Below are 24,639 nucleotides of genomic sequence, written 5' to 3' on the forward strand. Positions count from 1 at the left end.
CCAACACTGTTCCTTCCCTCCCTTTCTACTCTCTGGGGCAAACTGGGAGGAAGAGGAGGATGCCTTGAAGTAAAGGTGGGGGATTTGGGGGTGAAGGATTGCAGGCCCCTTCTCCATCACGCCCACCTGAAAGAAGAAACATCTTGATTCAACAGCTGACTCTGAAGGCTGTTCTCAACCTCTCTCAGTCCTGGGTTCAAGTGTTGGCGATTACACCAGAAATCACCTAGCTGGGCATTGGGGCCGAGTGGGAATTCTTCTTGGAGGGGGATCCCACCGCCTGAAAGTGTGCAGCTCTTGGCTTCTATCCTCAGTCCTGATTATCGTATCTTCGATTGTCTTGCCTGCTGCATTGCTTTTGAATGCCAAGTTCTGTGGGTGATAAACACATCTGTGATTTTATCAGGGATGCAGCTGTCAACTTGGCATGCCTTGTGGAAACCTGGTTGTTAAGGGAGCAGGCAGAACTTGGCTCTTCTCATCCCAGCCCCCATCTTAGCAATAGCAGTTAGACTTATATACCGCTTCATAGGGCTTTCAGCCTTCTCTAAGCGGTTTACAGAGTCAGCATATTGCCCCCAAGAACAATCCGGGTCCTCATTTTACCCACCTCGGAAGGATGGAAGGCTGAGTCAACCCTGAGCCGGTGAGATTTGAACAGCCGAACTGCAGAACTGCAGTCAGCTGAAGTGGCCTGCAGTGCTGCATTTAACCACTGCGCCACCTCGACTCTTGATTTTGAAGTAACACCGGCAAAAATTTGAATGACACCATTAACACCATCGCGTTCACCCTTGAACCTTATGCTGCAGATATCCCCTGTTATGGGAAGTCAACATGAATGGTTAAATTAGAGCTAATGAAGAGGGGAACCGAGTTTTCCCCCTCCTTGCACTGTGGACATGAGTTTGCAAAGTGGGGTCTTGATGAAGGTCGAGACAAAACTTTATTAACATCCAGCCCAGATCACAGGACTGAAGCAGCAGGGTGAAGTTTCAAATTTCAAAACCAGCTGCAAAATCATGGCAGCTGGAAAAAAAAAAGAGAGAGAATGTTGGAAGAATAACTTGGGGTTCCAACTCAAACAGGCGCTGTGCAAGAAGAAATCAAAATAAAATCCGGACATCTGGGAGGAAAGGAGATTCATTTATTCCCCAAAGCAAAGAGGTTTGCCTCCAGGGGTAGCTACAGAGAAAAATCAGGCACAATAGGCTGATTTATAGGGGAGCTTGTCCTTGGTTTTCATTCAAACTAAACTAAATTAATAGTTTAATTTTAATCTACTTCTGTTCACAGACCTTCTTCTTTGATGCATGGATTAGGTCTGGGTAACAATAAGTTTTATGGACGTTTGAATACAAGACCTCCCCCCCCCCCCTGCTATTTTTACTTGATTAATTTAGTTTCAGGTCGACTGTCAATTATCTAGCGGAGACGCTGATTCTCAGTCCTTTATTTATTTATTTACTTACTTGCTTACTTATTTATTAGTTTGTCCAACATGTACAAGATATCAGGGACAAGTATGAACATGGATGTGAACAAAGGAAATGAATAGAAATAAATAAAGACAGTAGGACAGGCAGGAACCCTGGAGCGCTTATGGACGCCCCCTTTGCAGACCTCTTAGGAATGGGGTGAAGTCCACGGGAGACAGTTTAAGGTTGAAACTGTGAGAGTTAGAGAGGACGTAACAATGGAGCCGGGTAGTTCATTCCAGACGTTGACCACTCGGTTGCTGAAGTCGTATTTTCTGCAGTTGAGTTTGGAGAGGTTCAGCTTGAGTTTGTACTGACTGTTTGTCCATGTATTATCCTGGTTAAAGTGGAAGTAGTTGTGGATTATACATTCCCTTACATATTAACAGAATTTTGGATTCTGTTAATATTTAAGGGAAGAGGGAGACAGTGTAAGGATTAAAATATCATTTGATTAAAACATCCCGCAGCATCACACCACATGGTGACCTCCTAAGTAGCCACAACCACATCCTCTCACATCCAGGCTTGCAATCCTGTTGCTGCTGACCAGGGTCGATCATCATCAGATCCTCCTAGGGTTCGCTTTTCCTTAAAGTCTTGCAGTTGTGTCCTTTCCACCCCAGGTGAATAGAACCATCATGAACTCATCTTGGAAAGTGTGTGTGGGGGGAGAACGTTACCAAGAAGAAGATGTGGTTAATGATGCCCTTTGGGTGCACTCAAAGTAGAAAGTTATTTTTAATTAAGCCAGTTCTGCAAAATAATGTTATTATGTGTCGAGAGGAAGAAGGATGCTACGTCAGCCAGCCTTTAATAAATGCTAAACATAGGAGAATCAAGAATCCATTTGGTGTAGAGCCTCTGAGATGCTTCAGGAGTCTGGATGAAATTTGCTAGTCTCTCTTTCTTGTATGAATTATGAGCGATCCCCTATCTAGACTGGAAGATGTAGAAGAAACTGCCCAGGATTCCCAAAACCAGCACCATATTGTTTAGTTTCACGCTGGCAGCCCCACTGATGTTACACAAGCTAGATTTGCAGCACTTCGTAGCGACAGATGACGATCCTGAGTCGATGTAGTTTTCATCACAGGTTGGAACACATCGCTTGCTGATGCTGTAGTCATCGGCCTCACCTTATGCGGCAAAATAAAATCAAGTAATTATATAAAATGCAAGAAATAAGAATCCAATAGCAATAGCAATAGCAGTTAGACTTATATACCACTTCATAGGGCTTTCAGCCCTCTCTAAGCGGTTTACAGAGTCAGCATATCACCCCCACAGTCTGGGTCCTCATTTTACCCACCTCAGAAGGATGGAAGGCTGAGTCAACCTTTGAGCCGTTGAGATTAGAACCGCTGAACTGCAGATAACAGTCAGCTGAAGTGGCCTGCAGTGCTGCACCCTAACCACTGCGCCACCTCGGCTCTTGGAGAAGCTCCACAGAGATTCTGCTTCAATAATACATACCGTGCCTTCCCTGTCTGACCGTTTTAATGGTAGTGCAGTATTTGTCGCTTTCTGCACACTTCTTCATTGTCATGCAATTCCAGTTGGAAGGTTCATTTTCACAGTAATAGCAGGCGAGGGAATACACTGAATAAAAGAGAGAGAAACACACATTTTATACAAGAGTAGCCTGGATAAACATCTTCCGTCCATTGAGAAACTTTCCATGCCAAGAATCAAGTACATTTAGGCAAGAAAAACGAAATGCACAGGTACAGTATAGGTAGTACCTTGCTCAATAGTAGCAACTATGAGAGGGATCTTGGAGTCCTAGTGGACAACCATTTAAATAGGAGCCAGCCGTGTGCAGCAGCTGCCAAAAAAGCCAGTTCTAGGCTACATAAACAGAGGGAGAGAATCAAGATCACTTACAGTGTTTAATACCACTTTATAATGCCTTGGTAAGGCCACACTTGGAATATTTGCATTCAGCTTTGGTCATCACAATGTATAAAAGATGCGGACACTTTAGAAAGAGTGCAGAGAAGAGCAACAAAGAGGATTAGGGGACTGGAGGCTAAAACATATGAAGAATGGTTGCAGGAACTGGGTATGTCTAGTTTAATGAAAAGAAGGACTAGGGGAGACATGATAGCAGGGTCCCAATATCTCAGGGATTGCCACAAAGAAGAGGGAGTCAAGCTATTCTCCAAAGCACCTGAGGGCAGAACAAGAAGCAATGGGTGGAAACTAATCAAGGAGAGAAGCAACTTAGAACTGAGGAGAAATTTCCTGACAGTGAGAACAATTAATCAGTGGAACAGAAGTTGCCTCCAGAAGTTGTGAATGCTCCAGCACTGGAAGTCTTTAAGAAGATGTTGGATAGCCATTTGTCTGAAATGGTATAGGGTTTCCTGCCTAGGTAGGGGGTTGGACTAGAAGACCTCCAAGGTCACTTCCAACTCTGCTATTGTATTGTACTGTATTGTATTCCTAAGCGTTGTAGTCCAACCTAGGAATGGCTGGGCATTTTAAATCCAAATACAGGTGGTTCTCATTTTACGAACACCGTTGAGCCCAAACTTTCTGTTGCTAAGCGAGGAAGTGTTCAAGTGAGTTAAGGTGAAAAACAGCCTTAAAAGAACGCCAAAGTCAGCTGGCCAGTGCGCGTATGCGCGCTGGAGCTTAGAGCACAATGCCTTGCGTGCCCTTACAAATGTCTATGCGTGCTATAGGTTCTATTCCATTCCAGACAAATGGGTGTCCAATCTCTTCTTAAAAACCTCCAGTGTTGGATGTCAATTGAGATTCTCCATCATCCAAGTCATAATTGTCCCCAATATGCTTTTTCAAGAGGCAACTGGGCTCTCTGGTCTTTCTTTGAAGATATTTCTGCGAGACCGTCTTCTGCCACATACTTCCCAACGACCGATAAGATCGCACAGGGTGGGCCTACTCCGGGTGCCGTCAGCCAGACAATGTCAGCTGGCAACTACCCGGGGGAGGGCCTTCTCTGTAGCTGCTCCGACCCTATGGAATGAACTGCCCCCAGAGATCCGGACCCTACCCACCAGTGGTGGGTTTCAAAAATTGTTTGAACCTACTCTGTGGGTGTGGCCTCCTTTGTGGGAGTGGCTTGCCACCCATGTGACCGGATGGGAGTGGCTTGATGCCCATGTGACCGGATATGAAGATGCCGACGACACTTGTCAGAACCACCTTAAATGACCTCAAGCACAGCACTGGCATGCATAAGAATAGGATGTAAACTTGTTTTTTAAAAGGCATCTTTGGTTTGCGTTAAAACAACTTCAACACACGCAATGTTCTGATTGCACCACAAATGCAGTAGTCATCCTTACCTTTCACAGAGGCACTGAGTTTTATAAATAGGAGCATGATAGTGTAGAATAATCATATCCAAGGACCAATGGTGGGTTTCAAAAAATTTTGGAACCTCTTCTGTAGGTGTGGCCTGCTTTCCGGGTCCACTGGTGGAACCTCTTCTAACCGGTTTGGTAGATTTGACGAACTGGTTCTACCGAATAGGTGCGAACTGGTAGGAACCCACCTCTGCTACCCACTCTCATGGCCTTCCGAAAGGCTATTAAGACCTGGCTATTCCGGCAGGCCCCGGGCTGTTGAACTCATGACTGAGTTCCAGCCCCGATTGACTGGGTGTATGTTGTGGTCTTTTTTAATCTATGTTTCTGTGTTTTTAACTTTTCTATTTCTTTTTTAAATGTATTGTTGTAAGCCGCCTGGAGTCCTTTGGGATTGGGTGGCCTATAAAAACATTAAACATCAACATCAAACATCAAACGTTTCGTTTCTCATCCAAGAAGTGAAATGTCTTCAAAGAAAAAACAGAAAATCCAGTTGCCTCTTGAAAACGCACTTTTGGGACTCCAGTATTGGAGCAACTACAACTTCCGAAGACAAGCTATTCCACTGATAAATTGTTGTTACTGTGATAAAAAAAATCTCCTTAGTCCTAGATTGGTTCTCTCCTTGATTAATTTCCACCCTTTCTTTCTTGTTCTGCCTTCAGGCACTTTGGAGAATCGGTTGACCCCCCCCTTCTCTTTGTGGCAGCCCCTCAAATATTGGAAGACTGTTCTCAAGTCCCCCCCAGCCCTTTCTTTCATTACCTTACTAAACATTTCCAAATTGATCAGCAACTTCTACTACATGCAGTCACAAAGAATCAAGAGCCAACCAAGCTATTCTGGTGATGATTTTGAAGTCCACATCTAATTGCTGGTTGTCCGTTTATCCTAAGATCTGCAGGACCTGATGAAATTCTAATGGAGATTTAGACATGTTAGTTCTGCTCATTAGATGCAATTAGCTGGGTGGAGCTGCCACACCTTCTGGAAGGGGAATGACCCAGAAATGAATCTAAGGAATTCAGTTGGTTTCATTAGAAGGTGGTAGGTGGTAGGACTGACTGACAATTGACCTGTGGGTGAAACCTGTTTGCATCGCATCATTTCATTAAGCCCCAGAAGCATGAAAGACACAGCGAGAAAGATTGGCGCTCATTCAAATCAGCCTTATGATTTTTCCCGGGGGCATTAATTGGGTCATGAATGTAACTTCTCAAACTTACTCAGCTAGTCTCTGAGAATCAGACAAGATTGAACAAAAGAAACAAAAATAAACACGAGAGCAAACTTAGTGTAGAAGTTAAAAAATGGGAAGTCACAAATTCTAGTCCTGTCTTAGGCTGGCTAGTCTTATGGTCCAACTCATCACTTTCTCTCAGCCCTGGGGAGGAGACAATGGCACACCACTTCTGAAATTTTTTATCAATAATGTTACAGGCATTTGTCAAGGAAGCCCCCGAAAATCGGATGTGAGTGAACAGAAGAAGAAAAAAGTTTTAATATTGGACCCTTGATATTTTTGACTAAATTTGCTTGCAAGGGAAAAGGTTGGGTGTTGGAAGATCTCCGTGAAGAAATTCTTCCCTTAACTTTGGAAGTTTTTAAGAAGAGATTGGACAAACCATTTGTCTGAAATGTATAGGACAGTGTTTCTCAACCTTGGCAACTTGAAGATGTCCGGACTTCAACTCCCAGAATTCCCCAGCCAGCGAACACTGGCTGGGGAATTCTGGGAGTTGAAGTCCGGACATCTTCAAGTTGCCAAGGTTGAGAAACACTGGTAGGGTTTCCTGAGAAATGGAACTGCAGGTCTCCCGAACAGGGAGTTGGACTAGAAGATCTCCAAGGTTCCCTCCAACTCTGTTATTCTGTTTTAACTTGAAGATCTCAGCTGAATGGATACCAATTTATAAATTCTCATTTCAGTCCTGCTACTTGGACAAACATCCAAAGACGAGAAGATTGCTTGGATGTCTAGACCAGTGTTTCTCAACTTTGGCAAATTTAAGATGGACTTCAGCTCCCAGAATTCCACAGCCAGCACCTACAACATACACATATACAGGTGGATCTTCAATCACACCATGATTGAGGGCAACCTTGTTAGATGATCTAACTTCTCACCATATTTTATATTTTTCTCTCTATTCTAGGGTGGGTCTTGTTTAGCACAGTTTGGAAGGAGGGGGAGGGGGAGGAGGAGGAAAAGAAGAAGAAGAAGGAGAAGGAGAAGGAGAAGGAGAAGGAGAAGGAGAAGAAGAAGAAGAAGAAGAAGAAGAAGAAGAAGAAGAAGAAGAAGAAGAAGAAGAAGAAAGAAAGAAGGAGGAGGAGGAGAAGTAGTAGTAGTAGTAGTAGTAGTAGTAGTAGTAGTAGTAGTAGTAGTCCTTCACACACACACACACACACACACACACACAGGATCAGGTCTTATTTTCAGGAAAACACAGTATCTATCCTTTTACTTATTTTTATTATTAGATGTTAATTGCAGTTCCTACATACAATTACACTTTAGTTCCACCTTCCTTACATAGCTGATACACCTACATGCAATTCAACGCCTTCACATACATCGCTGGGGCTTAATTCAACAGGAGGCTTTCTTGACTACAAGCGATGACAGCCGATGGACTGAGTGGGTGGATTGTACATACGAACTTTGTGGTGCACAAAGCACATCCGATGACAGAGGCCCATGGAAGGTGCTGACCCAAATACTCAAGGTGGTGAACACAACAGGTTTCTCCTGTTGGTTTATGTACAACACACACACAAAATGCTGGAGAAGCTCCAATTACACCCATGGTTGACTTAGATGCCACAGCGTCCCATTGGCTGGTTTGGGGGTTGACAGGCCAAGGATCTGTGCATATTTATTTTGGATAAATGCTTTATTTCGTTAGTTCTTAACATTGCTTTAAAACAAAAAAAATGAAATGAAACAAAATGAAATAAATAATTAAATTAAATTAAAATCTTTTGTCTTATAGCATATCTATTTTGAATGAATGGATGGATGAATGAATATTGTATTGTGACTTTATTCTGGAATGGAATAATAATAATATAAGAATGGCAAAGAAAAAGAATAACTATGTGAATGTATACCTATAACTGCATGTAAGAGAATAGATGACAGTAAAAATATAAAGCACAATACAGGTAAATAGTTTAGTTTTAGTTTAGTTTTATTATTATTTATAGGCCGCCCTTTTCCCTGAGGGGACTCAGGGCGGCTTACAAAATATAGGGAGGGGATAATAATACTTGATCATAAGTAGCTAAGTATAAATAAATAAAGAAATGTATATAAAAATGGATAATGAGTAACGAGATTACGAACGCAAGATAGAAATGTATAGAAAGGAAAACACTAACTGCAAAGAAATGCTGTATGATATACAATGGAACTTATCGTTACCATGTTGTTTTTAAGTTATGTGGTTATTTTTGTTAATGTGTTTATGTGTTCTGTTGATGTGCTTATGTGTATAAAATGAAAATTTAAAAAAAATTAAAATCTGTTGTCTTATAGCATATCTATTTTGAAATGAATGAATGAATGAATGAATGAATGAATATTGTATTGTGACTTTATTCTGGAATTGGCAGTGCTCAAAAGAGAGGAAGAAAGAAAAAAGGAAGGAAAGAAGGAAGGAAGGAAAGAAGGAAGGAAGGAAGGAAAGAAAGAATAAATAAATAAATAAATGTATTGTGACTCCTTGTGGAATGGGTAGCACCCTGTTTAAATAGACAGATTGAACAGATTAACAGAGTGGGAAGGGACCTAGCAGGTCATCTAGTCCAACCTCTACATCTGCCTCTACCTAGGATCAAACTCACAACCTCTTGTTTGTGAGGCAAGAGGTCCACCTCTAGGCCACAGCAGCTCATGATAGGCAGGCAGGTGGGTGGGTGGGTGGGCAGATAGATAGATAGATAGATAGATAGATAGATAGATAGATAGATAGATATATGTGTGTGTGTGTGTGTGTGTGTGTGTGTGTGTGTGTGTGTGTGTGTGTATGTATGGATGGATGGATGGATAGATAGATTAGATAGATAGATAGATAGATAGATAGATAGATGATAGATAGATTAGATAGATAGATTAGATAGATGATAGATAGATAGATAGATAGATAGATAGATAGATAGATAGATAGATAGATAGATAGATAGATAGATAGATATAGATAGATGATAGATAGATAGATAATCCATTTGGAATTCCATTCAGAAACCTGACACCATTCTGTCAGATGACGACACCCCATTGAATGAACGGACGAATGAATACATGCATACATAAATAAATACAAACATACATAAATACATGCCTAAAAATAAATAAGTAAATAAATAAATGCATACATAAATAACTAAAAAAATAAATGCATACATAACTAACTAACTAACTAAATGCATGTCAAGTGGGGAAGAGCTGTCCACATTTGAAAAACAAATAAGAAATCACCTGGAAACCACCATCAAAAGGCAGACCTCTAATGGTAGAAACCAGCTGAAGGGGTTCTTTTTATTTTTGTAAGTTTTGCCTTTCAGGGAAGCCCTGACGGAGCCCCAGGGTTGCCTGGAATACAACTTGGGGGGAAAGACTTTCTATGGACCATGTCTCAAAGGTGCTTTTCTTTTCTTTCTCTCTCAAGGCAACTGGACTGTTGTTGTTTTATGAGGAAGATGCTTGAGGAAGAGCCGAGGTGGCGCAGTGGTTAAATGCAGTACTGCAGGCCACTTCAGCTGACTGCAGTTCTGCAGTTCGGCTGTTCAAATCTCACCGGCTCAGGGTTGACTCAGCCTTCCATCCTTCCGAGGTGGGTGAAATGAGGACCCGGATTGTTGTTGGGGGCAATATGCTGACTCTGTAAACCGCTTAGAGAGGGCTGAAAGCCCTATGAAGCGGTATATAAGTCTAACTGCTATTGCTATTGCTATTGCTATTGCTATTGCTTCGCTTCTCATCCATGAAGCATCAGGGGTTCTGGCGAGATGATGGGTTGGTGATGGAGATTTGAGACAACGTGACCAGGATCACTGAGAATCTCCACCGGCATTTCTACAGGCCGGTCTTACCAACTTTAAGAAGAGTGGACTTTCTGTCTATCTATATTTGAGGGGCTGCTCCAAAGAAGAAGGGTGTGTGTGTGTGTCAAAGTGTTCTACAAAGCGGCAGAAGGGAAGACAAGAAAAAAAAAACACGGATGGAAACAAATCAAGGAGAGAAGCAAACTGGAATGAAGGAGAAACGTCCTAACAGTGAAGACAATTAATTGCTAGAACAGCTTGCCTCCAGAAGTTGTGGGTGGTTCATCGCTAGAGATCTTTAAGAAGAAATTGCCACTTGTTTCAAATGGTATAGGTTCTGCTGCTTGAGCAGGGGGGTGGACTATAGGACCTCCAAGGTCCCTTCTAACACTGTTATTCTATTCTATTCTATTCTATTTCATTCATTATTCCATTCCATTCCATTCCTTATTCTATTCTATTCTATTCTATTCTATTCTATTCTATTCTATTCTATTCTATTCTATTCTATTCTATTCTATTCTATTCTATTCTATTCTATTCTATTCTACTCTACTCTACTTTACTCTACTCTTTTCTATTTCTATTCCATTCCATTTATGTTTCTATATGTTTCTATATGTTTCTATTTCTATTTCTATTTCTATTATTTCTATTTCTATTTCTATTTCTATTTCTATTTCTATTTCTATTTCTATTTCTATTTCTATTTCTATTATTTCTATTTCTATTTCTATTTCTATTTCTATTTCTATTTCTATTTCCATTCCCATTCCCATTCCAATTCCATTCCATTCCATTCCATTCTATTTCTTTTCTGTTCTATTCTATTCTATTCTATTCTATTCTATTCTATTCTATTCTATTCTATTCTATTCTATTCTATTCTATTCTATTCTATTCTATTCTATTCTATTCTACTCTACTCTACTCTACTTTACTCTACTCTTTTCTATTTCTATTCCATTCCATTTATGTTTCTATATGTTCCTATTTCTATTTCTATTTCTATTTCTATTTCTATTTCTATTCCCATTCCCATTCCCATTTCTATTCCCATTCCCATTCCCATTCCAATTCCAATTCCATTCCATTCCATTCCATTCCATTCCATTCTATTTCTTTTCTGTTCTATTCTATTCTATTCTATTCTATTCTATTCTATTCTTATTAATATATTAATTGTTGTTGTTGTTGTTGTTGTTGTTGTTATTATTACTTGCAGAACCAGCCAGATGTTTGATTGGCTATTCACCTACGAAGTTCTTCCCAAAGACCTGGGATAGACAAATGTTGTCTTATGGTCTAAATCATCACAGAATAAAACCTGTTGTTGTTATTTTGCTGCTACTATTAGAACATTTCTCTTTTTTTTTCCTTTTTGTATTTCTATCCGTTGACATGGCATCTAATTCACCCTCCAGCTATTGAGCCGAATATAAATAAACAGGCACATCTGAACAGTCATAATTATTTTAAGTGTTCTTATTTTTATTTAATGTAAGCTGCCTCGAGATAATTTGGAGCCAGGCAGCCTAAAAGAATATTAAATAAATAGATGAGTAAATTGCCATAAATCCTACATCGCCATAGCCAACATCAACAACCGAATGTAGATTTTGTCACCGTATTACCCTGTTTTCACCAAAATAAGACCTCCCTGGATAATAAGCCGCAATTGGGCTTTTGAGCACATGCGCTAAAATTAAACCCTCTCCCGAAAATAAGCCCTCCCCGAAAATATTGCAAAACAGCAGCAGCCATGAGGTGACCACGCTCACCGCCTCCTGCACCTCAAAAATAATAAGACCTCCCTGAAAATAAGGCCAAGTGCTTAATTCGGGGACCAAAAGAAAATAAGACCCTGTCTTATTTTCAGGGAAACACTGTATACAGCTGTGTGATAGGATTCACTATCTCGCTGGCGCTTCCAGTCTCAAATGAAGTTTATGTCACAAAGCTACATGTGATAAATAATCAGACAAGAGCTACCCAATTTGTCGGCTGACCCAGAATGGAAGCGTGGTTCAAACCTAGAAGAAACGTTGATGTCTTATTTATTCGATTATTTTTTTTACTCAATTTTTATTTAGTTATTTGATTATGGGGGCCGCCCATCTGAAATAGATGACTCTGGCCATCTCTTGTGCTGTCTTCCCTTTAGATCACTCACCTGGGATGCTTTCCTACAGACCGAAAGCCTTCAAGAACTGCCCCATGGTTCCTTTTTTTTTAAATTAATAAAAGAGCCATCAACACTTAATGGTTCCACCACAAAACCGCGGAGGACAAAATCGCGCTCGACGAAAGCGCGCATTTGACGTCATCACAGCGCGACGAAAACATCGCGCTGTGATCGAAAAATGTAAAAATAAAGCAAAAACCTTACCCTAACCCCCCCAAACCTAACCCTAAACCTAACCCTAACCCTAACCCTTAACCTAACCCTAAATCTAACCCTAAACCTAACCGTTAACCTAACGCTAAACCTAACGCTAACCCTTAACCTAACGCTAAACGTAACCCTAACGCTCTAAACCTAACCCTAACCCTTAACCTAACCCTAAACCTAACCCTAAACCTAACCCTTACCTTTATGTGAATCGGCTTGCTTTAATTTTAATTTTATTTCAATTTTTAATATTTTTCGTCGCGCTGTGATGACGTCACATGCGCGCTTTCGTCGAGCACGATTTTGTCCTCCGCGGTTTTGACGGGTCACGCACTTAATTAGTAGCATTATATTCATTTTGCAATAGGATACAAAAAAATGGCCATACCTTTCTCTGTGCAAACGACAGCCAACAAGAAGGTCACAAGGAGAGTTCTCATGGCTGCAAAGTTCTCCAGAACTTCACCAGAAGTTCCTGCTAAGGGAAGGCTCTATTTATACCTTGGAGGTGTTGCCTTTTTGTTGTGGTTGCTGTTTTGTGTGGGATTGCCTGAATTGCCATCACAACAAACTGCAGGGAAGAGCCATGCCTATCATTGAGGGAGGATCCCAAACCCAGTGTTGAATGCCTAATCTCCTAGCAAGATGTCCCAGGCATTTAAATTCCTGCTCTGCCTACAGCCCAGGCAAGTGTCTAATTCTCCAGAGAGAGCTAACGCTGAGTGGGATGGAGAAACAGTCTCAGATTTCCTTTCTCTCCATTCCAAAGGAAATACTCGACCAGGAGATGAGAAATTATGGCTGAGATTTGCTTGAAAAGGTATATGGTTTCCTGCTTGAGGAGGGTAGGTTGGACTAGAAGACCTCCAAGGTCCTTATCACTGTTTACTGTTTATTAAATTCATAGGCTGTCCAATCCCGGAGGACTCCGGGCGGCTTACAGAGATAAAAATATTAAGAAAGATTAAAAACAAATAAAACACAACAAATTTAAAAGGAACACTGCATGCACCCAGTCTAAGCGGGGCTGGACCTCAATCCAGAGGTCAACAGCCCCAGGCCTGCCGGAATAGCCAGGTTTTGATAGCTTTTCGGAAGGCCATGAGAGTGGGTAGGGTCTGGATCTCTGCGGGTGGGATTATCAACCAGGGATGGGATTCTAAAATTTAACAACCAGTTGCTGAGGGGACATGGCCATGGTAGGTGTGACCTATTCAGCTTCTTGTACCATGGCAGGGGGAAGGGCATTTGTGCCCTCCCCAGACTCCAGAAGCTTTCTTCGAGCCTCCAAGAGGGCAAAAACAGCCTCCTCCGGACTCCAGAGGCCCTCTGGAGGCTGGAAATTGGCCCGTTTCCCACCCTCTCAGTGCTTTCGCGCGGACCCTGCACTTACCTGGCATCAAAAATGGGCCACGTAGAGACTCCTAGGAGGGGGAGGGGCCAGCCAGTTCTTGCAACTACCGGTTCGGTGAACCAGATATAAAATTAGCATCTGGTTTGCCCAAACCGGTTCGAACCGGCTGAATCCCATTCCTCCTTTCAACTCTATTATTCCACATTCTATTTTTGGGACACATGGTGGAAGGGAAGAGTCCTTTGAGAGGACCCTAATTCTTGAAGAAATTGAGGACCCTCCATGGGTCTGGATGGCTACCAGGAGGACCTTCACAAGAACCGAGGTGGCACAGTGGTTAAATGCAGCACTGCAGGCTACTTCAGCTGACTGCAGTTCTGCAGTTCGGCTGTTCAAATCTCACCGGCTCAAAGGTTGACTCAGCCTTCCATCCTTCCGAGGTGGGTGAAAGGAGGACCCAGATTGTTGTTGGGGGCAATATGCTGACTCTGTAAACCGCTTAGAGAGGGCTGAAAGCCCTATGAAGCGGTAGATAAGTCTAACTGCTATTGCTGTTGCTATTGCTAACTCAGAAAAATGACAACAAAAACACCCTTATTCCTCAACTCAGTTACAGGCTGACAACTCTGGTGAAATGTATTCCCTGCATCTCAAAGAGTCAGAAGCAATTGAACATGGCTAGAAGAAACCCAACAATAGAAGCATCCTTCCCCAGGAGTGCGAGGGATGCAGTGGCTCAGTGGCTAAGACGCTGAGCTTGTCGGGCAGAAAGGTTGGAAGTTCGGTGGTTCGAATCCCTAGCGCCACACAATGGCATGAGCTCCTGTTACTTGTCCCAGCTTCTGCTAACCTAGCAGTTCGAAAGCATGTAAAAATGCAAGCAGAAAAAATAGGAACCACTTTTGTTGGGAAGGTAACAGTGTTCCGAGCACTTTTGGCATTTAGTCATGTCATGGAGATGCCTTCAAACAGCGCTGGCTTTGAAACTAGAGTCGGGAACGACTAGCACATATGTGCGCGGGGAACTTTTACACTTAGTGAATAGCCAGCACCTTCACCAGGAGTGCTGAGTAGGGATGATACGTTTTGAAAGCAGTTGTCAGTCACTGTTTGTAACTTCGAACAATCATATTGGCCAGGCTGTAGAAAGTCAGCATCCACCCCAGGGGTGGCTTCCTGCCAGTTCTAACCTCTTCTATAGAAGAGGTTCCACAAATCTACAGTGCCGTTTAGAAACGGTTCCAGCTCCCTCCCCACCCCGCCCGTCTGCACATCATCAAGACGAAGAGCAAGAGGAGGAATTCTGGGAGTTGAAGTCCACAAGTCTTAAAGCTGTCAAGTTTGAACACCCCTTAGTTTTTTTTTCTAAAGGGTTAGGAGTGCAAGGGTCTTGTAACTTGACAGCTTTGAGACTTGCATGCTTCAAGTCTAAGATCCGAGGTGGCGCAGTGGTTAAATGCAGCACTGCAGGCTACTTCAGCTGACTGCAGTTCTGCAGTTCGGCTGTTCAAATCTCACCGGCTCAGGGTTGATTCAGCCTTCCATCCTTCCGAGGTGGGTGAAATGAGGACCCAGACTCTGGGGGCAATATGCTGACTCTGTAAACCGCTTAGAGAGGGCTGAAAGCCCTATGAAGCGGTATATAAGTCTAACTGCTATTGCTATTGCTATAATGCCAGAGTTCCTGAGCCAACATGACTGGAGGAGGAATTCTGGGAGTTGAAGTCCACAAGTCTGAAAGCTGTCAAGTTTGAACACCGCTGGGTTTTTCCCCCCTAAAGGGTTAGGGGTGCAAGGGTCTTGTAACTTGACAGCTTTAAGACTTGTGTGCTTCAAATGCCAGAGTTTCTGATCCAACGTTTTGGTTGCTAAGCAAGAGCGTTTTTCAGTGAGTTTCACCACATTTTACAAGTTGTCCACGCCCAGCCAGTCACATGACTGCCAAGCCACTCCCACTCGGTCACATGGCTGGCAAGGCACTCCCACAAAGCAGGTCACACCCACAGAAGAGGTTCCAATTTTTTTTGAAACCCACCACTGATCCACCCCACTCCTAGAAGAATGAAATATTTTAGGAAATATTAAAAAGGCAGAATATTATATTTCCCCAAAAAGAGAAATTTAAAAAAATCATAAGGGAGACAGAAGGAGATATTTTGTGCCAATTGAGAAAGATTGGGCCGGCCTATCTACAAAGCAAAACACCTTCAGCTACAGGGTGGAAGGATTAGGACATAATCCTTCAGGACACAATAGGATTAACCTACTAAGACATCGAGCTCACTACATTGCACAATCTCCTAAGAACTCACCAAACCTCAACCAAACTTACCTCAGACAACCTATAGAGCCAGCTACGACTCTTACAACAACCAATAGAATACATTTTCTTCCACAGGAACAGGAAGCTCTAGTGCAAAGCTCAAGGGAAGGTATTAGTAAACCCCTTATCTCAACTCCATGTGGTCAGCTGCCCAGAATCACATGTTCTTGGTGGTTCTGCTTCATCAATAAATGGTCTCTCTTTCCTATCAGCCTCCAGCCTCCATTTGGTCTCCAGTTGGGACTGTTTTGTTCCGGCTTCGAACCGAACCAGATGACTATTGCTTCCAACAAGCCCAAGTGTTGTTTTGTATACAGACCTAAACTAAGTCAGTTAGGTGTTTTCGATTTCGATTTTATTTTGATTTATTAGGATTTGTATGCCGCCCACTGTCGAGAGACTCAGGGCGGCTTACAGATAAAAGCAGGAAGGGGGAACATATAAAAATTAAGAAGAACGGACATTAAAATTTCACAACGTTCATATAGCTTAGAGTGGGGCTGGATAAATCAACAGCCCCAGGCCTGCCGGAACAGCCAGGTCTTAATTGCTTTGCGGAAGGCCGGAAGAGTAGTATGGGTCCGGATCTCCATGGGGAGATCGTTCCAGAGGGCTGGAGCAACTACAGAGAAGACCCTCCCACGGGGAGTCGCCAGGCGACATTGACCGGCAGATGGAATCCGGAGGAGGCCTAGTCTATGTGATCTTATAGGTCTCTGGGAGGTAAATGGTCTCTCAGGTAGCCAGGTCCTAAACCATGTAGGGCTTTAAAAGTAATGACTAGCACCTTGAAACGTGTCCGGAGACCAATGAGAAGCCAGTGCAGCTCGCGGAGGATAGGTGTAATGTGGGCGTACCTAGGTACACCCACTATCGCTCGCGCAGCTGCATTCTTGACTAACTGAAGTCTTCGAACACTCTTCAAGGGCAGCCCCATGTAGAGGTGTTACAGGAAACCCTATACCATCCTCGTCTAAATGATTGTCCAGTCTCTTCTTGAAAACCCTCAGTGATGGAGCACCCTCAACTTCCAGAGGTGGCTTTGATTTCAGCTATAAACCACAGATTTAAGCTTTAGCTTTATTATTTCTCCTTCCTGTGAGCAACCTTCTGGTTTGGCGTTATCTAGGGTGGAATGAAGTTGAATTAGCAATTAACTTGTCTTGGTGGACAACTGCTGATAATTTCAGTTTATCCCACACTTCTACGTTTACGGTTTGACCCAAATCAACACCCACATCTGAAATTCAGACTTTGGCAAAGCTCCATGTAGGAACCAACTGATTTTTACTTCTTCGTTCCTTGTTCTCAGTAGATTTTTTAGAATCCTTTTCACTGAAACTGTTTGGCCCAGAACATCAAGGAGTTCTAATGTACAACATTAATGCATTTACAATGTGCAAACCATGGGTAGTATTCAGTGGCAGGATTCAAATAATTTAACAACCGGTTCTCTGCCCTAGTGATTTCTTCCAGCAACCAGTTCACCAAACTGCTCAGAAAGTTAACAACCGGTTCTCCCAAACTGGAACAAACTGGCTGAATCCCACCACTGGTAGTATTGTTGCCTATCTAATGGTTTCTGTTTGTTAAGGAATTGTGACTTGACATCTACATGAAGAATTTGATTGATGGTTTTAAGGTTACGCCTCAGGGTGGTGGTGGTTGTTCCCATCATTACTGCCAGTTCAGTGCGCACAAAAAAACGCCAGACACACACTTCTCACTTGTGCATTTGCACATGCCTCCAACACAAAGCCCTCATCAGAGCCTTTTCCAGACTCCAGGACTGCCCCATGTTCCTCCCCAACGTCCTCACTGTCTGAATCTGCTCTGCTGGCCACTGGTGGGCCACAACAAATTTGTCTCCCAGTGACATGTGTGGTGTTATGTGCTGCAGTACTTGCTTGTTAGTCACCTTTGAGGTCCAAGGAATACAGGTAATCCTCAACTTATAACAGTTCGTTTAGTGGCCATTTAACGTTAAAGCAGCTTATGGCTGCTTTTCACCCTTACAGCCATTGCAACATCCCCGTGGTTACACAATCAAAATTTCGATGCCTGGCAACTGGCTCGTATTTATGACGGTTACAATGTCCTGGGCTCCTGTGTTCCCCTTTTGTGACCCCCCCCCCTGACGAGCAAAGTCCATGGGGAAGCCAGATTCACTTAACAACCGTGTGACTAACTTAACAACCTCAGAGATTCACTTAACAACTATGGCCAGAAAGCTCATAAAATCTGGCAAAACTCACTTAATCCTGTCTTGCTTAGCAACTGACATTTTGGACTCAATTGTGGTCATAAGTTGAGGTCTACCTGTAACTACACCAGAGGTGGTATTCAGCAGGTTCTGACCAGTTCTGGAGAACCAGTAGTGGAAATTTTGAGTAGTTCGGAGAACCGGCTAATACCATCTCTGGCTGGCCACGCCCCCATCTATTCTCTGCCTCCCAAGTCCCAGTTGATCGGGAGGGAATGGGGATTTTGCCTTGGCGTGGGGAGGGAATGGAGATTCTGATATCCTTGCCTTGCCACACCCACCAAACATGCCACACCCACGGAGATGAGCACCGCCCCCTAGAGTCGGGAACGACTAGCACATATATGCGAGGGGAACCTTTACCTTTAGAATGAAATCAGCAACTCCTTAGCTTGAGCTTTCTAAGTTTGCGCAGAAAGAACATTCTTTGTTATGCTTTTTTGATGACGTTCTTGATTCAAGTGACAATGAAGTTATTCTAACTCTAAGCCTACTACTAATGGACTAGTTCTCCTTGACATTACTCCATGGTTCACTTGCAACATCCCATTCAGAGTTTGCTAGTAGATTAATAGGGCAGGGCCTCAACTCACTGCTGAAGAAGTTGTGCAAGATGAGGACACGGAGAACCCATATCTTCCGGAGTATTGCGTCACACAAAGAATCGGAAACAGTCTTCCACGCTGGAAACTCCCTGGGAAGCTATGCTTGGCATTAGTTGTTTAGATCTATCAAGGTTTCCATGTTGTGAAATATATTTAAATGGGTGTGAAAACGAAACTAAAAATAGATAGAGGGAAGAAGGAAGAGAGATGTCTGAAAAGAGTATGTCCTGGTTCTGGCCCATTGTTATGGTATCTGTCACATGGCCCTAGAACAAAACTCAAGTCAAGTCAATCAATCAGAATAGAGCTGGAAGGGACCTTGGAGGTCTTCTAGCCCAGCCCCCTTCTAAAGCAGGAGTTCCTACACTAGTGAGGTACCAAACGGGTAACCTTTTCTGGACCCAGTGCCCAAAGAGTGTGCACATGCCCAAACCCCCAAAATACAATGTTTACGTTTACGTTTATTAGGATTTGTATGCCGCCCACTCTCGAGAGACTCAGGGCGGCTTACAGATAAAGCGGGGAGGGGGAGCATATAAAAATTAAAAAAGAACAGACATTTAAAATTGCACAACATTCATATAACTTAGAGTGGGGCTGGATAAATCAACAGCCCCAGGCCTGCCGGAACAGCCAGGTCTTAATCGCTTTGCGGAAGGCCGGAAGAGTCGTAAGGGTCCGGATCTCCACGGGGAGATCGTTCCATATGTGCACATGGCCTCTGCACATGCCCCCATTCCTGTGCATGCACACTCATTTGCATTCCCCCCAGCTCCCCCTTACAAGTATGCGCAGGCCCCCTGCATGCACCCAACCCCCCCCAATGCACGGCAAAGGCCCAAAAACCACCTGGCTTGTGGGAGGTGCCCACACATGCTCAGCAGAACTGAACCGGGATGACGACTCGTGAGCCCACAGAGCGTGGCACGACAAAACTGCGCTCGACTAAAGCGCGCCCGATTAAACCGCATCGCTGATGTCATCAACAGGGCGACAACAGTGAGTGTGGAGAAAGAAGGGCGCTTTAAATAGCGCTTTGAAAGCAAGCCGATTCAAGTTAAGGTAAGGGTTAGGTTTAGGGTTAGGTTTAGGGTTAGGTTTAGGGTTAGGTTAAGGGTTAGGATTAGGTTTAGGGTTAGGTTAAGGGTTAGGTTTAGGGTTAGGTTTAGGGTTAGGTTTAGGATTAGGGTTAGGTTAAGGGTTAGGGTTAGGGTTAGGTTAAGGGTTAGGTTTAGGGTTAGGTTTAGGGTTAGGTTTAGGTTTAGGTTTAGGTTTAGGTTTAGGGTTAGGTTAAGGGTTAGGGTTAGGGTTAGGGTTAGGGTTAGGGTTAGGGTTAGGGTTAGGGTTAGGGTTAGGGTTAGGGTTAGGGTTAGGGTTAGGTTAAGGGTTAGGGTTAGGGTTAGGTTTAGGGTTAGGTTAAGGGTTAGGTTAAGGGTTAGGTTAAGGGTTAGGTTTAGGGTTAGGTTTAGGGTTAGGTTAAGGGTTAGGTTAAGGGTTAGGTTTAGGGTTAGGTTTAGGGTTAGGTTAAGGGTTAGGTTAAGGGTTAGGTTAAGGGTTAGGTTTAGGGTTAGTTTAAGGGTTAGGTTAAGGGTTAGGTTTAGGGTTAGGTTTAGGGTTAGGTTAAGGGTTAGGTTAAGGGTTAGGTTTAGGGTTAGGTTAAGGGTTAGGTTAAGGGTTAGGTTTAGGGTTATGTTTAGGATTAGGTTTAGGGGGTTAGGTTTAGGTTTAGGGGTTAATTTCAGGTTTAGCGTTTACAGCGTGCTTCTGTCTCCGCGCTGTTGTCACGCTGTGATGACGTCAGCTACGCGGTTTCGTCGAGCGCCCTTTAGTCGAACGCGGTTTTGTGGTGGAACCCCCACAGAGAAGGTGCTGCATGCCACCTGTGGCATGTGTGCCATAGGTTTGCCATCATGGTCCTATATCATTTCAGACAAGTGACTGTCCAGCCTCTTCTTAAAAACCTCCAGTGATGAAGCACCCACAACTTCTGAAGGCAACTTCCGTTCCACTGATTAATTGTTATCACTGTCAGGAAGTTTCTCCTCCATTCCAGGTTGCTTCTCTCCTTGATTAGTTTCCATCCATTGTTTCTTGTCCTGCCTGAAGGTGCTTTGGAGCATAGCTTGAGCCCACTCTTCTTTGGGGCGGCCCCTCAAAATATTGGGAGATGCTATCATGTCATCCCTGGTCCTTCTTTTCTGTAGACTAACCCAACCAGGGGTGGGTTTCTCGTCCCGTTCCAACCGGTTCGGTTGGAACGGGGCCGGCGGCGTCCTCGTGCACACATGCGGCACGTGCGTGCACGTGCGTGCATGTGCGTGGCGCACGCATGCGTACTAGTCTCTGTGTGATGCTCCAGCTGCTCCTGGTGGATCGCGCAGGTGCTGTATGCGTCCTGTGCATGCGTGGAAGTGCAGAACTCGTCAAAACCGGGTAAGGAGCACGAGTGCGCGGGTGGGCCCTTCGCCGTTCCTGGAAGTTACTTACTTCCGGGTTCGCCGACCAACCGGTTCGCAGGGACGGCCGCGAACCGGTTGAAACCCACCCCTGAACCCAACCTAATTCCTGCCACCGTTCTTCATATGTTTTTAAGCCTCCAGGCCTTTCACCACCTTAGTTGCTCTTCATTGCAAGGGAAGTGGTGAAGTGGAGCCAAACTCGCCGAGCAAATCCCTCACTTAGCGACATCAAGTGTGAGCTCAGGTGTGGTCGTAAGTCGAGGACTACCTGTAACGGCATGACGTGAACCTTTGACCTGATTTAGAACAAAGTTCTAAGCCAATAATTACTGCGAACAATTCTTGGCAGAACATAAGAGAGAGCCTTCAATATTTTAAATAAGAAAAAAAAAAGTGCATTACTTTGCCAAGGAGTAGAAAGTTCATTGGCTTTTGTGCCACGAGCGGTGGAGTTCCAGCATTCCAGTTCCTGCAAGAGTTGGTAGCTTTATTCTCACATTCCGGCAGCACAGGAATGTGCCGTTAAAAATCTGGGGAACTCAGGCATCTGGGAACAGGTATGGGAAGTCAGCGATCAAGTTTTTCTAGAAGTATTTGTTGCAAAGCCACTTCGCCAGGCAGGATCTGGCAAGCAAGCAACACTTAAAAGAGTTGTGTTGTAGGTAAAATGTTCCTAAAGTAATTGGATTAACGTATGTTCTTTTGAGGGATCCTTGGTTTTCTTGCAGACGTTTCTTTTTTTAAAATTGAAATTCTTTTTAAAAAAACTTTTACAAATGTTTACCTCCCTCCCCCTCCCCTCCCCACCCCCCAACATCCCCCCTGACTTCCCAGAACCAATACAGGGTATAAATCTTTAACAAAGATGTTCTAAAATAAACTTAAAGCAAGTTAGTATCATCTTTCATTTGAGCTTTAACTCGTCTTTGCTAGGCTAAGTCTAAACAGATTATATCATTCCTTGTTTCTTCAGTCATAAACTATCTGGTATTTCTTAGTCCCGTATCTATTTTGAGTATAGTCAATCCATCTTCTCCACTCCAGTTTATATCTCTCGTTTGAGGGATCCTTGAGATATGCTAGTTTTCTTGCAGACGTTTCATTACCCAACTAGGTAACATCATCAGGATGTTAGAAGGAAGAAGGGTTTATGGCTAGGAGGTGCGGGGAGGAGGACGAGGGGGACCGTGGGGTCCTTAGTGTTTTCTTAGTTTGGTGTTTTTGTTGTAGATGTTTTATTACTGAACTAGATAACAGGAGGAGGAGGAGGAGGAGGAGGAGGAGGAGGAGGAGGAGGAGGAGGAGGAGGAGGACTGTAGAGTAGTAGTAGTAGTAGTAGTTTATTGGTCTTGTATGCCACCCACTCCCGAAGGACTCCGGGCGGCTTACAATAAACAAGGGAAGGGGATAAATAGACAAAACAACACTTTAAAATACACAACATTCATAGTTACCGTGGGGCTGGGTATTTCAACAGCCCCCCGGCCTGCTGGAGCAGCCAGGACTTAGTGGCTTTGCGGAAGGCCGGGAGAGTAGTAAGGGTCCGGATCTCCACGGGGAGGTCGTTCCAAAGGGCTGGAGCTGCAACAGAGAAGGCTGTCCCCTGGGGGTTCGACATTGGCTGGCGGATGGAATCCGGAGGAGACCTAGCCTGTGAGATCTAATCGGTTTATGGGAGGTGATCGGCAGGAGGCGGTCTCTCAGGTACCCAGGCCCGATACCATGTAGGGCTTTATAAGTAACGACCAGCACCTTGAAGCAGGTCCGGAGACTAATGGGAAGCCAGTGCAGCTCGCGGAGGATAGGTGTAACATGGGTGTACCTGGGTGCACCCACAATCGCTCGCGCGGCTGCGTTCTGGACTAGCTGAAGTCTTCGAACACTCTTCAAGGGCAGCCCCATGTAGAGCGCGTTACAGTAATCCAGTCTTGAGGTCACAAGGGCGTGAGTGACTATCTGAAGGGCCTCCCGATCCAGGTAGGGTCGCAATTGGTGCATCAGGCGAACCTGGGCAAAGGTCCCCCTGGTCACAGCCGACAGATGGTGTTCTAAAGTCAGCTGAGGATCCAGGGGGACTCCCAAATTGCGAACCCTGAGTATTTGGTGCTCTCTGAGCTTGATGTTTTTTTTTACAGATGTTTCATTCCCCAACTAGGAAACATCCTCAGTGCTATCAATTGACAGTTTGCTGTCAATTTATTTTCTGGAAGCTTTTCCTGACAGTGTTGGTGGGTTAGGATTCCTTATTAGCTACTGAGGGGTAACCATTCCCTAATAGCTCTCACTGCTAGCACTGCCGAGGTGGCGCAGTGGGTAGAGTGCAGTACTGCAGGCCACTTCAGCTGACTGCTAGTTCAGCAGTTCAGCGGTTCAAATCTCACCGGCTCAGGGTTGACTCAGCCTTCCATCCTTCCGAGGTGGGTAAAATGAGGACCTGGATTGTTGTTGGGGGCGATATGCTGACTCTGTAAACCGCTTAGAGAGGGCTAAAAGCCCTATGAAGCGGTATATAAGTCTAACTGCTATTGCTATTGCTATTGCTAGCATCATGAAGTCAACATCTGCAAGAAAACAACCAAGCGCCGAAAGCACCAGGAACTCCATAGTTCTTCTTCCTCTTCTTCCTCCTCCTCCTCCTCTCCACAAACTCCCTTCCTTCTAGCACCAATGATGTTCCCTAGTTGGGTTGTGAAATGTCTGCAAGGGAAAAAAATACACCTCAATGTAAGAGATCCCACAGTTCTCCTCCTCCTCTCTACAAATCCCACGTCCTTCTAGCACAAGTACCTTATCTAGCTTGGTAATGAAACATCTGCAAGGGAACCAAGAAGCTTAGTCCGCACCAAGGACCTCTCATTTGAACCCAAAGCTACAATATTCACTTCCATCAATATGTTCTTATCCTCTGGAGATGTGGTACCTTCAACAATGTAGATCCTCAAGCAATGATCAGAGAGCCATTTGTTTGTGATGGTCTGTAGGAGTTGGGCCAGAAGACCTTCCATGGTTCCTACCCTAGAATTCCATCACAGTTCTGTGAAATCCACAAAAGGAGAGAGAGAGAGACAGAGAGAGAGAGAGACAGAGAGAGAGAGAGAGACAGAGAGACAGAGAGACAGAGAGACAGAGACAGAGACAGAGAGACAGAGAGAGAAAGAGAAAGAGAGAGAGAGAGAAAATCATAAGGCTGAACTCCTAAATTCTAATTGGTGTTTTGGAACCAGATGACATTATTTCATCTACACCCATCATCCTAATGACATTATTACATCTACACCCATCATCCTGAACACTTTGGTGGAGGAGGAGATGAATCACAGTTGTCTTAAAGCGCCCTTATTAACTCCACACTTTCTAGTTTACACAACACATTTAACC

General features: G+C 43.9%; 1 protein-coding gene across 1 annotated transcript; it reads right to left on the bottom strand.

Moving 5' to 3' along the window:
* Nucleotides 1–2,242: 2,242 nt before the first annotated feature.
* Nucleotides 2,243–12,697, bottom strand: LOC148049060 (lymphocyte antigen 6E-like). The gene is made up of 3 exons (XM_087703808.1): nt 12,646–12,697; nt 2,955–3,080; nt 2,243–2,617 (listed from the first exon to the last, which is right to left on the bottom strand). The coding sequence occupies exons 1-3, from the start codon at nt 12,695–12,697 to the stop codon at nt 2,412–2,414; spliced, it is 384 nt and encodes a 127-aa protein (XP_087559934.1). The 3' UTR covers nt 2,243–2,411.
* Nucleotides 12,698–24,639: the final 11,942 nt, after the last annotated feature.

The sequence above is a fragment of the Thamnophis sirtalis genome, unplaced genomic scaffold, assembly GCF_051295495.1.
Source record: "Thamnophis sirtalis isolate CommonGarterSnake01/CBP01778 unplaced genomic scaffold, rThaSir2_p1.2 scaffold_2, whole genome shotgun sequence".
Classification (NCBI taxonomy): Eukaryota; Metazoa; Chordata; class Lepidosauria; order Squamata; family Natricidae; genus Thamnophis; species Thamnophis sirtalis.

Coding starts and splice junctions, on each gene's coding strand:
- LOC148049060 (XM_087703808.1), bottom strand. CDS start 12,697: ATGAGAACTCTCCTTGTGACCTTCTTGTTGGCTGTCGTTTGCACAGAG. Junction 3,081..12,645: donor TGTCGTTTGCACAGAGAAAG/GTATGGCCATTT, acceptor TCTTTTATTCAG/TGTATTCCCTCGCCTGCTAT. Junction 2,618..2,954: donor GGTCAGACAGGGAAGGCACG/GTATGTATTATT, acceptor TTGCCGCATAAG/GTGAGGCCGATGACTACAGC.